This window comes from Netta rufina (genome assembly GCF_964035555.1).
Source record: "Netta rufina genome assembly, chromosome: 6".
NCBI classification, from domain to species: Eukaryota; Metazoa; Chordata; class Aves; order Anseriformes; family Anatidae; genus Netta; species Netta rufina.
In genome coordinates, this window is record NC_140129.1 from 25,856,008 (window position 1) to 25,871,320 (window position 15,313).

Consider the following 15,313-nt stretch of genomic DNA (forward strand, 5'->3'; position numbering starts at 1 on the left):
GAAGCTCTTCTGGACCTGAAATGTTTAACCCGTTCAAATGCTTAAGCAGAGACAGCCCTGCTCAGAGACAGCCCTGAACACAAAATCCAATCCTGAGAAAAAAACAAACCCAAGCTTGGCCTCAGTCTTGTTCCACCCTTAAGGTTCAGCTAAGTGGGAAAAAAAAAATCTTCACATGGCAGCCAACTCCACTGCTGTAAATTGCTGAGCTTTGGCACCAATACAGAAGTTATCTGGATAGAAAGATTGAAGTTCAAGAACCATTGGGACTGACAGATGTCTTTTGGGGTTTTAATGAAAAGCAGTGTGTTTATCCCCTTTTCCCCAGCTTAGATCTCCCACATTTTATCGGATCTTTAAATTGTTTAGTTAAGAGCACTGTGAACACAAACGTATACGTTTCTGCGTATGCACTGCTGATGCCATAACATCCACTCATCGGGCTGGCAGGTTGGCTTCTTCCAGGAAGAGGATCAATTAGACCCGTGACCCATGCAGTCATTACAGAGGCCTCTGAGATTTCCAGCAGGGCCTCTGCATCTGTTGTCATTTGTCATGGCATCACATCACACCGATCTGCTCCATAAACCAAAAGAAATACAGACTTTGAGGCACCAGAAATGATCCCTGCTATCTCAGGTCACCTTACTGTACAGCTCACTGGTAACAGGACCTGACTGATTTTGGCCTCAGCGCTCCAATTGGGAAATATTTCCAGGTACTTGCTCTTCAGATGGTTCATATCCTTCTGGTTTGCCATTAAAATGCATTCCCAGATGGTTTCTCTAATGTCTGAGAACTGCTGAGGATTGCAAGCATGTAGCTGGGGCACTCTGTACCACGGGCAGAAGGTGTGTTAAAATTTGAAAGTGACACAGAACCAGGTTTAAAGCAGTTGTGTAAAGATGACATTAATATTTCAGTCTTTAGGTAGGTGTGACGTGAAGTCAATGCCTGCAAAATTTACTCGTGCCTTGTTTCTTGTTCCACTAGAGTATGGCACCATCTTGAAGGCCCTTTCTACCACTAACAGGAGCCTGAGGAGTTGTTATTTAGAGGAAATGCAGATCCTTCCTGACGGACAACGGGAAGCAATCAAGAGTCTCCAAATCCTGCACAGCGACAGGTCGCTCTTCGTGGGCTTAAATAATGGAGTGCTAAAAATTCCTCTGGAGAGATGCTCCATGTACAGAACAGAAGGGTAAGCAAATTTACAGCTCTGATATATTCCACTTCAACTTAAACGAAAAGCACCAGGGAAACGCATTCTAGTCTGATTTGGTGTAGAATGCCTTTTTTCATCACTACAAGACAAAAGACACTGTTGAAAGTACATCTCCTGATATATACGTTCATGACAGGCACAGTGAGAATAAGCAATATTTTTTTTTTGTAAATATTAATTAATTTTCATCAGAAATTAATTGTATTTTTACCAGGGAAGGACTGTCAGTATTTACTTTATTATTATTATTATTGCTATTTTTTATCTTGACATTTCACTGTTGATTTTATTAGCTCCATGTGTTTTGCTGGCTGTAGGGCTGCAGGTTTCTGAATTTGGGTTGCAGCCAGCCTATTCTTGCTTATCTGAGCGATCACCTCTCAAACATCTGATGAGGCAGGGCTGGGCTGCATGGCCACTTCTCATTGCTTTTGGAACCCAATAGCTCATTTCAAGTAAGTGTGACACCGCCTACACCTGGATAGATTCTGTGTCTTGATTGCATCTTTTAAAGGGAGTAGGAAAAAAGTTTTTAATTGTCAGCACTGGCTTCAGAGCAGTTCTCCACCCAGAAATGAGTGCAGAAGGCTTTTGGAACTGAACAATATCCCCCTTTTTAGCAGGTGAACCAGTGTGATACCAACTGATTGAGACATATGCTCCCTGAGAGTGTAGTGGGGTTTGCTGTGGGTAATTGCATGTCTACATCTCTAAAAACACTCTTCCCTCTCCTCTCATGCCTTTGCCCTGCTCTTCTTGATGAGAGTTTTGTCTGAAACTGATGTCCTCTGTGCTAGACAAGAGGAAGGAATTTGCTAGCACTGTCTAAATGGACTCCTTTCATGGCCTAGTGCAAGATGTCCCTGTTCTCTGGCCAAAAAAAATGATACAGAAAATGTCACCATCATTTTATTTTCAAAAAGTAGAGTTTATCTATCAGCTTGTACCAAATTCATGTCTGTCTAAATATAAAAATGCTAGCTCTTTCTGTTTTTGCTGAACCTCTTAATTATCCCTTTTGGAAAATGCAACCTGGTCATTACTGCAAGTTAGACTCAGAAGCGTTTAATGTGTAAAGGTTTAGCGGCTTATACAGAGAGCCTGACACCGAAGTGTTTAGTAAGAGAATCACAGCTGGAAAATACCATCCCATCCTTAGCCCTTAAAAGCAGAGATTTGAAAAGGTAGAACATAACAGCTGTCCTCTTCAGGCTGTCCTGGAGAGTTTCAGTTTCAGAATATTTATGTGTGTATACATATATATGATCCAGTTTCAAGAGAAATGAGTCCTTCCTTTTCTTTCTTTTCCTAATCTCGAGTTCAACTTTCCGGTAATTTATAGATCGTGTCCCAGTTTCAGCCTGTGTAAGTACTCTCTGTGACAGTTCCATTAAAGCTCAAATGGGTGCAGGTTTGCTCAACTGCCTAAAAAAGGAACAAGCAGGGAAAAAAAACAACAGTGGTTGGAGGGTACCTCACAGGAGCACCATCTACTTAGGACCTGAGGGCCACAGCATCGTTGCCTGGTGGTAAAACTTTATCCCAGCACAACCAGTTTCATACTTGTAAGCAGTGTAAGCCCATCACTGGTCTGTACCACGAGGTGTGGTCTTCAGACAGCATGGTGGGCTGCATACATTTGGCAATGTGAGAGGTCAGAATTTGCTGAATTCCAGTGCTGGCCAGTTGGTGTGCTTGTGGAGGTTGTGGAGGTTTGCTCCATGGCTGAGTCTCGTGGAGGGGCTGTGCATTTGAAAGAAGGAGGAAAAAAAAAAAAAAGAAGGAAGCTTAGGAAAGCCAAGGAGAGCTGGTATTTATTTATCTGTTTAAAAAGATGTTTGTGATATCATTATTAATTTTTAAGCTCAGCTTTTTCTGTAGGAAATTATTCAACTGAATCTTTTCAGCTGCAAATTTTGGAAACCTTTTTCCCCTTAGCATCCTGGCTACACAGGTGATAAGTCAACTTGCCCTCCTTTGTATTTCTTTCAATGTTGAACTATATCGAGAGGGATGTTTTAATTTCCTCCAGTGCATTCCACCTGGCATTTCTCCTGGGCTGTGATTTATTGCTTATTGTTGTGTCTATGCTTAATACGTGCCAATATACAGCCACCACGGGAGGAAGGGCTCCCACCCCTACAACACCCCCCGCTTACTTTTTTGTCATGCTGTGACTTCTGGACTGTCCTCCCTGAAAAGCTCTGGTTTCAGCAGTTTTTATAATCTAATTGTTTTGATGGGGACTCTGGAAGCTTTGAGGTGAGGGAGAATTCGTGCCTCCCAGGCAGGAATACCACAACACTGTTTATTTTCTTTGGCTCTGCCTCACCTTATCAGGAAAACTTTGCAGCCTTTTACACCCCGGGGGTTGATGTGGGTTCCCGGTTGCTGACTTAGAGCTCTTGCCTTCACCCTGCCTTCTGCCTGCAACAGGCAATCATGTATCGAGGGGAAATTGATCCCAGAATCAATCCTGTCCAGCAATCGTTGCTGTTGTGTTGCTTTAAACCTTGGGGCTTGTTACCAAGGCTCAGAGAACAGGCAGAGGAAAAAGCAGCAGCAAAGGGAAGAGATGGAAAGAGAAAAGGATTTCTGCCATCTCCTTTACTATTTCTTTATTGACACGGCACCAATTTAATCTCTTAAATGGTGACCAGTAGCTCAGCCCCACGTCTTGATGTAGTTCATTGACCCAATATATTTCTGGGTGTCTGAGCAGTGCTTTGTGTTTGCCTACTGACCTGTCTCAATCTGTCTTTTCAGAACAGCCAGTCTTAGCAGCAGGGCAACAGGAAGACATCTGTAATGTCAGCTGCCCAAATTTACAGGCTGGACTTGGCTGCAGGGACCTTGCTTGCGTGTGTGTTTTCCTATTGTGCTTCAGTATGCCGTTCCCCGCTCTCGCTGGAGAGTATTAGGAAAATGTCCAAAGTGAGCAAAACCTGCAAGCCCTTTGAACATGCAGTGTGTTTTGAAGGCTGCTTTGCTGGGTGGTAGCTTGGCTGTGCTTGCTGCTCGATTTTGCATGGCTTTGAAATCTTTTTAACCTCCCTGCAATTTTCAAATGAGCTTGGATTTTTACCTCAAGTTGCCCTCAAGCTTTGGGGAGGGATATTTGGAGAGCCAACATTGCTGCTTTGTCACTGACACCACCGTATCTCTAGAATGTATCTGAACAAAATCCTGGATCTGAATTGTGGAGGGGTGAGGACTACAGATCTGGAACATTATTTTCAGGTGGGGCCTATCTACAGGAATTGTTTAGTAGTATTTTCAAAGGGTAGGATGAGATTATTCATTTTAGGAATTGCAGTCAGACAGGTAGTAAAATGAAGCTGGCGGTTTAGGGAATATTTTGTGATCTGTTTGTACTGTCCCTTTGAAGCATCAGGGCCATGTGCCTCTGTGCACCCTGAGGCTGGCCTCAGAGTGATATTGTAGCTGTTCCTTTATTACACATTCAAATGAGCAAAAGAAAGTGTTTGGGGTTGAGACCAGAGGGTCTCATAAATATTCTGCTCTCTCTCGTTCTCTGTCCTGAACAATTTCTCTTAATGCACTTAATGATGATACTCATTCTTTCCTTTTCCTTCTTCCAGTTTGCATGAAACCTGCAGGTTTGGGATGCAGTTTGGTTGCACAATGAGGTTTTGAGAACAGTTTGGATGGTCTGTCCTCTCCCTCTCGTGCAGTGCTCATGTGTGGGTATCCCATCAGGTTGTGTGAGCATTACCTTACGTCAGCCTCGTGGCAGTGGAGATGCTCCTGCTTCTGAGGCCATGTGGAGTGCCAGATCCTCTTGTGTGCAACCGTGACAGTCTGTCATTTGAACTCTGCCTGCTTTTTTGACCCTGTTCCAGGGAGTTTGCATTGAGTTATGCTGAGCTTTTGCCCTCCTACTTGGCCTAAATTCTGTTGTGCATCCCCTCTGGCCATGGTGCTTAATGCAAAGCTAGCAGAAATGACTCAGCTGACAAGTACTCTTATTTGCTGACTTGAGATCTGTGTGAGAAACAGAACTCACCTCTAAATAGCTCTGGAACAGTGATCAGACAACTAAGTACGTGTAGGTGAGTAACTCTTGAAATGGCTCCAGGGACTTTTTGGAAGAAAAGGGTCAGCAGCCTCAGTAATGAGGCAGAGTTTTTTGCCCTTTCTCCCTTTTGTACCCGCCTTCCAAAGTGCAGAACAGGAATTCCAAACAAGGTCCTTGTACCACTTCCATACCACCCTTTAAGGGATCTGAGCTATCACCTGGGGCGTTGCTGTGGTGTTTACTGTTGTTGCTATTTCCTTCTTTTTTTACTCCTTGCATGGTACAAAATCCTTTGTAACAAAAGAATGAAGCATTTGAGTTTAGGACTGCAAAAACAGACTTTCAAAAGTACCAGATTTCAGGAGTGAAAATATTGGGGAACTTAACTGGATGAATAATACAGTCTGGGAAGAGACCTTAATATTTGCAACTTTCAGGGAAAGAGTGAATTGAATATGGGCTGGAAATCCTGACCTGTTCATCAGAGTGACGATAGTTCCTCCAAGGACAAACAAGTAACAATCATTGGGTAAAAAACATGGGAGAGAAAATGGTAAAAGTGGTAGGGGAGGAAATGAAGACTGTTGTTCAGTGCAGCCCAGCAACCAGCAGATCACTGAGGTGAGGCTGATGCTTTATTATTAATCAAAGAACTTGAACTTCCATCCTCTTCTTCTGAGCTGAGGCTGGCCCAGATTTTGTTTTGAAAATATCTCCTGGAAAGTTTTAAAAAATATCTAGCACATTGAACATCCTTTTAGAAATAGAGGCAGAAGGAAAGGTAAGATCCTGTGAAAATGTTGTTATAAAGCTTAATCGCTGATTTCCATCTGCTTTGGCTGATTTGGCCTCTCCAAGGTTAAGGAAATTAGCTAATTATTGTGCCACCAATAGTTCTGCAAAGCTTTGGGAGGCTTCATAGGCAGACAGGAGAGTATTCACCCCAAGCTTTTGTCATCTCCAGTATCCAATAATACATCAGAATAAATCACTAAACATCTGGTTTGGCATTCTGGTTGCATTTAAGTAAATAGCAAGACTCCCACTGACAGAGAATGGAGACATCATACAGAACCATGATCACTAAAGCTCTTGGAAAGAATAAAGTTTGGTAGATGAAATGGATTTGTATTCTTTAAATAGAAGTGCAAAATTATACCATTTTCTCTATCCTGAAAACACATTTGCATCTGCTGTAGCAGGCAATTACTCCCATTTTCTTTAATGTAGCTGCTTATATATGTAAAGCTAAGCACATCCATACTATTTGCAGGATCTGGACCTCTAAGTTTGGAAGGGATGGCACAGGTCTAAGGAGAGTGATTGAAGAGCTTCATTTGAACAGTCTGTGAAAGGGAGGTGGCCATGTGTGTCTGAAACTGGGAAAAAAAGGTGGCAAGGGTAAGCAGTAAGGCAGCGAGCAGGGGCATGTTTCCAGTGCGATGCCAGAGAGATTGGTTTTCAGTTTCATCTTATTTGACATTATCTTTAATGGCATGGAAGAAGAAAATAGCATACTTTGTAGATGGCATTTAAGTACGAGGGAATCACAAATCGCAGTGAGGAGGGAAATGCAGTGTGGTGCCGGGAGGGAAACCAGCACCAGGCTGTTTGAGGAATAAGCCTGTGCTGAGATCGCTGGTGCTCGCATTACTGAGAAGGAGAGGGCACAGAATTAAGGAGTGGAAGGGCCCTGCTCAGAACCAAATGAATTATTACAGTTTTTCCCATTCGTATTAAATACACAACCCAACAGTAAGCTTTACATTCATTTTAAGCTGTCTGCATAATTTCTGGGCTCTCACTTTTAGCTCTGAACGATGCAAATGGCCCTGAATGAATGGTACTGTGGTAGAAAGAAAACTAAGCAATAGCAGGAGTCTGGGGCTGTTCAACTGCTGAAACAGATGAAGGTCACTTCAGAAATTGCCAGGTAAAGTCAGATAATTTCAGGGCTTCTGCCTCTTTACTGTCACGACTAGGTTGCAGATTTGTTGGGGTTTGCTTTGGAGTTGCTGAGAGGGAGGGAAAAGCAGGGAGGTTGAATGTGCTGAGGGCTTTTGTTTGCTCCTTATTTTTCAAGCATAGTGCCCAGGTGATTTGCTCACAAAATCAGGAGCGGTTTAGAATATGGATCCTATGCAGGACCTCTAGCAGACTGGCTTGAGGCCAACGCAGATCAATGATGTCTAAAAGTCATTACCATCTGATACCTGCTAGGTGGGCTGTGTGAAATTAGTTTCAACACAGCGGCGACTGACAGCAAAACAGGTAGTTTTCTTGGAATACATAATGTTAAGATGACATTGATGCTACTGTTATACAAACAAGATTAATAACTGAAGCTTCCAGCAAGCCCCAGGGCAGATATCCATTGCTTCTGTCAATTCTTGCAATTTGCTACTATTAGGTCATGAGATTTGTATTCTAGGCAGTGGTCGTATTCAGCAGCGTGGCTCCTGATGTCTACTGCCTGCCATGGCTGCTTTGCTTTCGTGTCTCAAGCTTCCAGCCTGCATTTACGGTGTAAAACACAGAGGTGTTACAGAAGTCTGCTGTTCCTGCCAGTTGACCGTATCGCTACAGAGGCGTCATCAACTTTTTATTAGGAGATGTGCTGTTTTACCTCTTAGGGGAGGACAATCTGGACCTAGAGCAAATTTGTTGTTGCTGCTGTTTTAAGTATAAAATATAAATACCTGTAAGTGCATAAAATATGTATGGGTGGTAGAAAAACATATCGTTGTACTTGTCGAGTGTCTTTTACATGTCAGAACACCAAAATGCTATGGATCTGTGGGAACACTCCAGTCTGCACGTGGGTAGGGCTGGATTTCAAGAATATCCATGTAATTAAGCAATGCTGTCTCTTGCTAAAAAGTGGAGTTGATGTTGTTTGGTGGTGTTTTTGTAGCTACCTGGGAAAAAAACAATGGAGACTACATTGGCAGGGCCATTTTGCCCCTTACACAGTGTTGAAATAGCCCAGCATTAGCAAAGGGATGTTAGATCCTCAGAGTTGCAGTAGGTAGTCTAATATTTATTTGTCTTTTCTAACATACATTAACATACAAAGGGTCTGTCGAATCTATATCTTGTTGAGCAGAAAATAATTACCCAGAGCTTAACAAAATCCAACTTTCACAAAGGAGCTGCTTGAATATGGATTATTTTTTGCAGCCTGGGTGATAACTGTAGACTTTTATTATCACTTAAATTTCTTTCTAAGTTTTCTGCCTTTGCAGTTTTCTCTCCCTTCCTAAGTTGCCATTTTAGTATTAATTATGTCCTTAAATCATCAGCATCTTCTAGAGGCTACGTAAAGCACCTGTCTGTCCCCCTAACAGATTTGCTCATCTAAAGCACCCTTTTTCCCAGATCCACCTACAGCGCCAGACTAGAGGAATTTGCCATGTTCACCCAGATCTGCAACCACAAAGCAGAAACGCAGGAGCAGAGCACATCTTAGCATGACAGCTGCCTTCAGACACTGACTGACACAGGGCAGAGAGAGGGAATAACACTTGAGTGCACTGATTTGCCCAAGCTGCCTTTCCAAAGGATGTCTGCTCCGCTCTGCTTTCTGCCATATGGCAGCCCTGAAGGGCATGTTTTCTTAAGGCTCCAAAGCCTGCTGAGGCTAGGAAATGGCTGTGCTTCACAACCCAGACAAACATGCCCCGCATTCAGGAATTTCTTCTGGCTATTCCTTTCATTAGGACTTTAATAGTAGCCGAGTCTTCTTGTGGATGACTGATCCCATCGCTGGTCATCAGTGGCCCTCTGTACTTCTGTTTTTGTTAGAGGTCAGTTTTGTTTGGCACAGTGACAAGAGTGTCTTTCAGATAGTGTTTATGGAGCAATGCTTATTCATTTTTTTTAATAACCTGTTTTACTGATGTAAACATAAATCCAGATTTAATCAGAATTTTTCTTGGGATGACATTAATCTTCATATTTGAATAAGTGCAATGTTGTTTTATTTCACAGCTTTAAAAATAAAAATAAACACCTAACCAATAAAGAAGTCACTGTTGCTAAAAGATGATGGAATGGGATGTCAGAAAGCAAGAAATTGAACAGTTTGTTGTGTAAACTGTGCGAGGCCATAATCTATAAACTGCAATCGATTAAAGAGATATTGAAAACAGTGAGGCAGGAGGTGGAAACTAGCAAGCCAAGGTCCCTGACATGGAAAGGAAAATGAAATGAAACTGCCTATGAAAATCCTATGTCTGTGCATTTTTCCTTTCAAATAAGCTACATGTGCTTGGCTCATAAATGCACCTCAGTTCTAGAGGTTGTTTTACACCATGGCTTTAATCTCTGCATTCAAACAAATCATGTGCAGAGCACCAGGCACCGATGCTAAGCATGTGTGGGTGATAAATTGCATACACATACAGCACACGGACGCTCCAGATTCTCTGTGTCCAGTTTCAAACACCGAAGTGTCCGGTATCAAATGGCAAAATACCGAGCCCTCGCTCTTTAGAGGAACATCAACAGAAGCCCTTGCAGGGGTGGTACCTATGTTCTTCCTGAGCAGCGCCCCGTTCTGCAAATAATGGCTTATGTCTGTGGCTAGAAGTCTTGAGCAAAGAGCAGTAGCAGCTGGCACAGAATATGTTGCGTTCACCAGCTGAGAAATGAAGCTGCTGCTTGACCAGCGCCTGACTAAAGCAGCTCAGTTCCACTTGGCTTCTCTTCTCAGTGGGGAAAGATAATGGATTTGCACAGATCACTAGCTCATCTCTGCAGTTTGAATTTTTAAAGGTGTCAAAATTAGGGGGATTGTTTGAAGGTCTGGTGCTTTTTTCCCTTTCTAATCTTATTTTCTTAAGCCACGAACATCCTTTTGATTCTTATTCCTCTCTTTTCATGCCATCTGGCTTTAGGGAAGACAGAAGTCCACTCTCCCTTGCATGGGCTATTGAGGCTGTCAGTAATTATGATTTGGTTGGCTGGAAGCTAATATGATTATTTCCATCGTTCAGCCCCTCCGCAGGTTGATAGCAATGGGACAGTAAGCTAACCTTGTCAGCAAATGCCTGTCTGCCAAACAGCCTCATGCTCGCAACTAAGTGACAGAGCTAAAACCCCCATATTGCTTGCAGGGTGCTCTTCCCTCAGAGCTACCTGCTGAAAGAGTGGAGCAAACCAATGTGGAATTGTGGGATCTTACTCCCCCAAAAGAGCAAGGTGAGTGCATGCTGATCATGCTCCTGAGGTGCTGAGCATGGACGAGCATAGTTTGCTCAGTGCCTTGCAGGATCAAGCCTATAAATGTTTACACTGCATTATTCAGTTTGTGGCACTACTATCTCTGTGCCTCTAATCAACTAACTGGTGATGCCCATGGGATTTCAAAGGTCTAGGTGCAAAATGACAGCTGTTGTATCACCCTGGCAATTATGATGTTCACCGCTGGTTCCAAAAATCATCAGCACAGATGCAGAACCCTCTCGTGGCATGATGGTAGGGTTTTGTTAGAAAATTACAGTTTGGGACGGGAGCTTCTCAGTCTCTGGGTCTACAGACCGCCTCTGCAGCTCATGACGTCCTGTCACTTCATTCCTAATTGCTCTTAGTCATCAAAAAGTAGTGAGAAAGAGGTAAATACAGAGAGAGGGAACAAAAGTGGGAGGGTATGTGCATCCTGGCAGATGAGAAAAGCACAGTCCTTTAGTGCGAGTGCTCCGGGTGACAACTCCTTGGCTGTTGGTACCAAATGGCATGTTTGTGTGTAAGAGTGGGAAGAAGCTTTAGTAATCCTTTCCTTTGGTCTGCTGAAGACTAATCTCTTGGGTCTGGTTCTATTGATTTGATGATCCATTTATTACACAGTCTAAAGCTTTTTAGCTCTCAGGGTAAAACAACCAAAAGAGGAAGTTATCTAGACCCAGAGCAAATTGAAGAGGGAATCAGAAACTTTTGAACTACAGACATTTAAGTTTTAATGAAGATTTTGAAAGAAGATGTCTTCCAGGCTATTACAAAAAAAGTTTCCAAATCCTTGTGTTATTTAGCTTATCAGAAGGCTGCTGTTGCTTTGCAGTGCATGTGCTCAATGATCCATCATTATTGTTTCTTTGGACACATCTAGCCCACTTTAAAAGAAAGAATAAAAAAAAAAAAGGAAAAAAAAAAGATGAAATCTGGTGATGCCTGGTTTTGGGTGTGTAGGTGAGTAGCTCCCACAGTGATCTGAGCAGAGACCTCCTTGTCTGGCAGTGCACCTCCTTACAGGGTGCTGAGCGGCACTTCCCGAAGAAGCTGCAGCAATGTCGCATGCCTGGAGTGGGGAGCAGAGTTGGGATTAGGACCCGAGACAGGGTCTCAGCAGGGATGTGTGAGAGGAAGGAACCTTCAGAGACCCCCTGGGATGGCGCTAGGAGGACCTCTGTTTTATCCATGACCCATTCCTGTTTTAGGAGGATGAGGTTTGCCACCAAGGTACTGGGCCCACCCCGCAGCCACACACGAAGAGCCTCTGCCTCTCAAGTGCCTCCCAGTTTCCTACCTCTGCCTTTGGGTTCCCTTCATCTTCTCTTCCCTGTTCCCTTCCCCTGTTCCTCTAAAGAATGGGAATACCGATGGAGGTAATTTACATGGCCTCACGCCTTACATGTCTCCAAGTAGCCCTTGGGGCACAGGGAAGCAAAAATGTGCTTCTCCCTTCCTTCATGAAGCTGTGACTCTTCTTGAGGAGATGTTGGGCAGGATCAGAGTCTCAGCAGCAGAAGCCTTTTTGCAGCAAATGCTATTAGTGAAGGCTCAGCACAGCCAGGCTTGAGAGGCCCCGTAAAAACTCTTTTGAGCCATAGCTAAGAGTTTCCATTGACTTCAGAGCACCGTGCTTTCTTGCCCCACTTGCACAGTGATAATCCTTTGTGTTATCCCCGGTGACTGCAGTAAAAATGATTGCAATAGCCAACACCAGGGAGGCTTACAGCTCCCAAACAGCAGGCAGCAGGTGAGCTCTTATGAGTAAGATCTTATTTTCATGCAAATGTCCTTAGTAAGTGAGAATAAGGAACCGGAGAAAAAATAGCTTGAATAGGAGATACAAATGGAATTGTTTTTCAATTGAGTGTTTTCAGTGTATGCCATTATGCCTCAGATGAGACATTTATTGCAAGGCAATGAATTAAAGTGAATCGCTAGTGGTAGTAATGCTCTGTCATAATAAATCCAACCTCTTAGATATCCGTCAAGAGGTATTCTCCCGGGTCCTCACTGAATGCACTACAGTGACTAGATGGCCAGAGGGGAACTGGGGGCACGGACCGTGTGGTATCATCACCATCTCCCTTCCACAAACATCCTACTTTGTGGGATTTCATTAACTAAGTCATTAGCATTAATATAGCCAGTGTTAACCTGCCACGCTCGGGTAGTCTTTTGGGATAATGGGTTCCCTCTACCTGTGTGAATTATGAAGGGAAATGATACCGTGTCATTAGTTCCCAGGGGCATTCCTAGCCTGCCACGGAGATAACCTTGATGCAGATTTCACTGCTGAAGGCTCTATGTATGGTATGAAATTCTGGCCCCAGTGAGCCAATGGCTCAAGTCCCATGGACTTTGAAACATCAGAATTTCATTACAGCCTGGTAACTCCTTTGTATCTTATTTCTAGGTATTTACATAGCGCCCTGCGTGACTTTGGGTCCCCAGGCCTGTGTGAGACCTTTTGGCAGTATCATAACATGAAATGGTATTTACACATAAACATTTCAATTTATTTTGTGTTCTGCACATAGGGAAATACCTTGATATCTTTCCATTTTCCACGCCACAGTGCCTGATTTACTAAGAATGACAACGCATTTGTGAAGCACTTTGATCTGTGTGTGCATGCATACATATGTATGCCTTTTGGTGTGTGCTTGCTGGTGTGGTTTTATCACTTAATGACATAAATAGGGACATATATTCTAAAGATATTGTAAAGATATAAATTAGGGTGGGTTTTGAAGTGTTCACTTAAAGTACTTGCCAGAAATGTTCTCTTAAAGTAATGCACATTGTGATGCTTTTCCTGCTTACAAAAGGAAAAAAATGGAGCAAATTGTGTGTAAGTAAATAACATTCCTCCTCACCCCTAAGTGTACTGCTGTCAGTTGATATAATAGGTTTCTTGCCAGAGTTGAGGCAGATGAGTGGGCTCTGAATCCTGAAGGGAGGCAGACAGCATAGCTATTTTGTTTTTAGATTTCAAATGGTTTTGAGGGCCTGCCGTCAGATGGAGAGAAGTCCCGGTCTTTGATGGTTGTTAAATTACAGAGTGCACGTTTTGACAACTCAGCAGAGCCCAGGCTCTGCCTGGATGGCAGCAGCAGCAGGGGAAGGATCCATTACACCCAGCATCCAGGGAGCGGAGGCGGTTGGAGCTCCCTGCTCCCAGGGCCAGGCTTTGGCCAGAGCCGGGCATTGCGGACTTCCAGTGGCTCTGCAGGTCCCTTGACTGTGCCCATCAGCTGGGGCCCAGTGCTGGTGGCTGGGGCAGGCGGGCTGAGCCACCCCAGTGCTCCATCAGGGACCTGCAGCCCGCTGCTCGCAGCCGGGAGCAGCACATTAGCTGCATGACAGACATTACGAATAGCGCCGGCAAAGTGGTCAGTGCCTAACCGGGATATATTGCAGCCTGCAGAGCGGCTGAGGGCTGCAGCACAGAACATATGGAGATTATTTCCTGAATTTATGCAGCACATGTTTTCCTATAAATTAAATTCAGAGAAAATGTGTATCATAATAGGGTGATGCTCACAACAGCCTTCCCTGTTATGAATTACAATGACCTCTCTCTGCTCGCTGGGCACCCAGCAAAATGGCCTCATGCAGTTGGAAACAATAGCGTGTACTCGGTGTCAGGGTCTGAAAGCGTGACCAAAAGCCTCTGTAACTAAAAGCCCAGGCTTTCTTCTTTCCTTATTTTTTCCCCATCGCTTTTCTCATTGTTATTCTTCTCTCTAGGAGCCGCACAGCTCCCTCCTGAAGTGCTGGTACCTAGAGGGTGGGCAGATGCCCCTGTGGCATCTCAGTCACTGACTCAATGCCGACCTTGCCGAGGGGCTGCTGCATGGCGGGGGCAGCTCTGTGCGTGGAGGCAGCCCCACGGCGTGGACGGGGGCAGTGTGGGATGCCAGTAGGACCAGGGTGCCTCACCAGAGTAATGAACAAAACAGCACATGTCCCTTCTGCGTCCTTGGACTGGGGATACGGAGTCTTTTCTAAGCAAATATTTGATGTTCTGTTGCCTGGGGCTGGGACAAAATCATCTTTGCCTTTTCCTTGGGTGTTTTTAAGCAGTTGAAGGAAAAATGTAGTAGACAGTCCTTGTAACTACCTTCCTAAAGCATGAAAGATAAAGTTATGCTCCTTACAGCTCACTGTGTGAAATCTTTAGTAGAGGAAATGTCTTTCTGCAATGTAGGAGCAAACTGAGAACTTGTAATTAAAATATAAATATATACACATGTATATATACGTGTGTGTATATATATATATATAAAGCAATGGGTACCAGACATCAAAACAATCAAGGGTTTGCTTTGGGGCAAATGGCTCTGGAGTCAGTGCAGGCTGATGGAGCATTTTCAGCTGTGCTTAAGGGACATGCTTTTTCATTTGTGGCTGATTACAGACTAATAGGATTTCAAAGATTTCTGGGAGGGAGCCGTTCACATCTCATTGCATTTGATTCTTTTTTTTTTTTTTATTTGATGTTTCATTTATCATACTGATACCAACCCTTAGAATAAATTTTATTACTCTCCCGTTTAGCTTCTTGAACTGAATTTTTCCCCTTGGTCCCTTGCTGCTGCCTAATTGGCAGTTTTCAAATCATTTGGGACTTCTGGAAAGATCCTGGTGGCCCTTTTGTGTGATAGAAGAGAATGGATTATTGGAATAAAAAATAGTGTTGCAAATCCTTTTGGGTTTAGTCCTCTCTTCTTTGTCTTTCACCAACACAGGCATGGTGTGGCTGGTACTGTTGTTTTTTCTTAAGGAAAATTAACGATTTGAAAGCGACTCATGGGAAC

The 15,313-nt window shown here is 43.6% G+C and overlaps 1 protein-coding gene across 2 annotated transcripts in view; it reads left to right on the forward strand.

Annotated features, from left to right (window-relative positions):
* SEMA5B (semaphorin 5B) overlaps window positions 1-15,313 on the forward strand; it is a 260,389-nt gene that overhangs the window by 200,267 nt on the left and 44,809 nt on the right. For both annotated transcript variants that reach the window (XM_084289290.1, XM_084289291.1), the window contains exon 13: window positions 994-1,201. In XM_084289290.1, coding sequence (XP_084145416.1) covers window positions 994-1,201 — 208 coding nt within the window. The remainder of the gene's footprint in view (window positions 1-993; window positions 1,202-15,313) is intronic.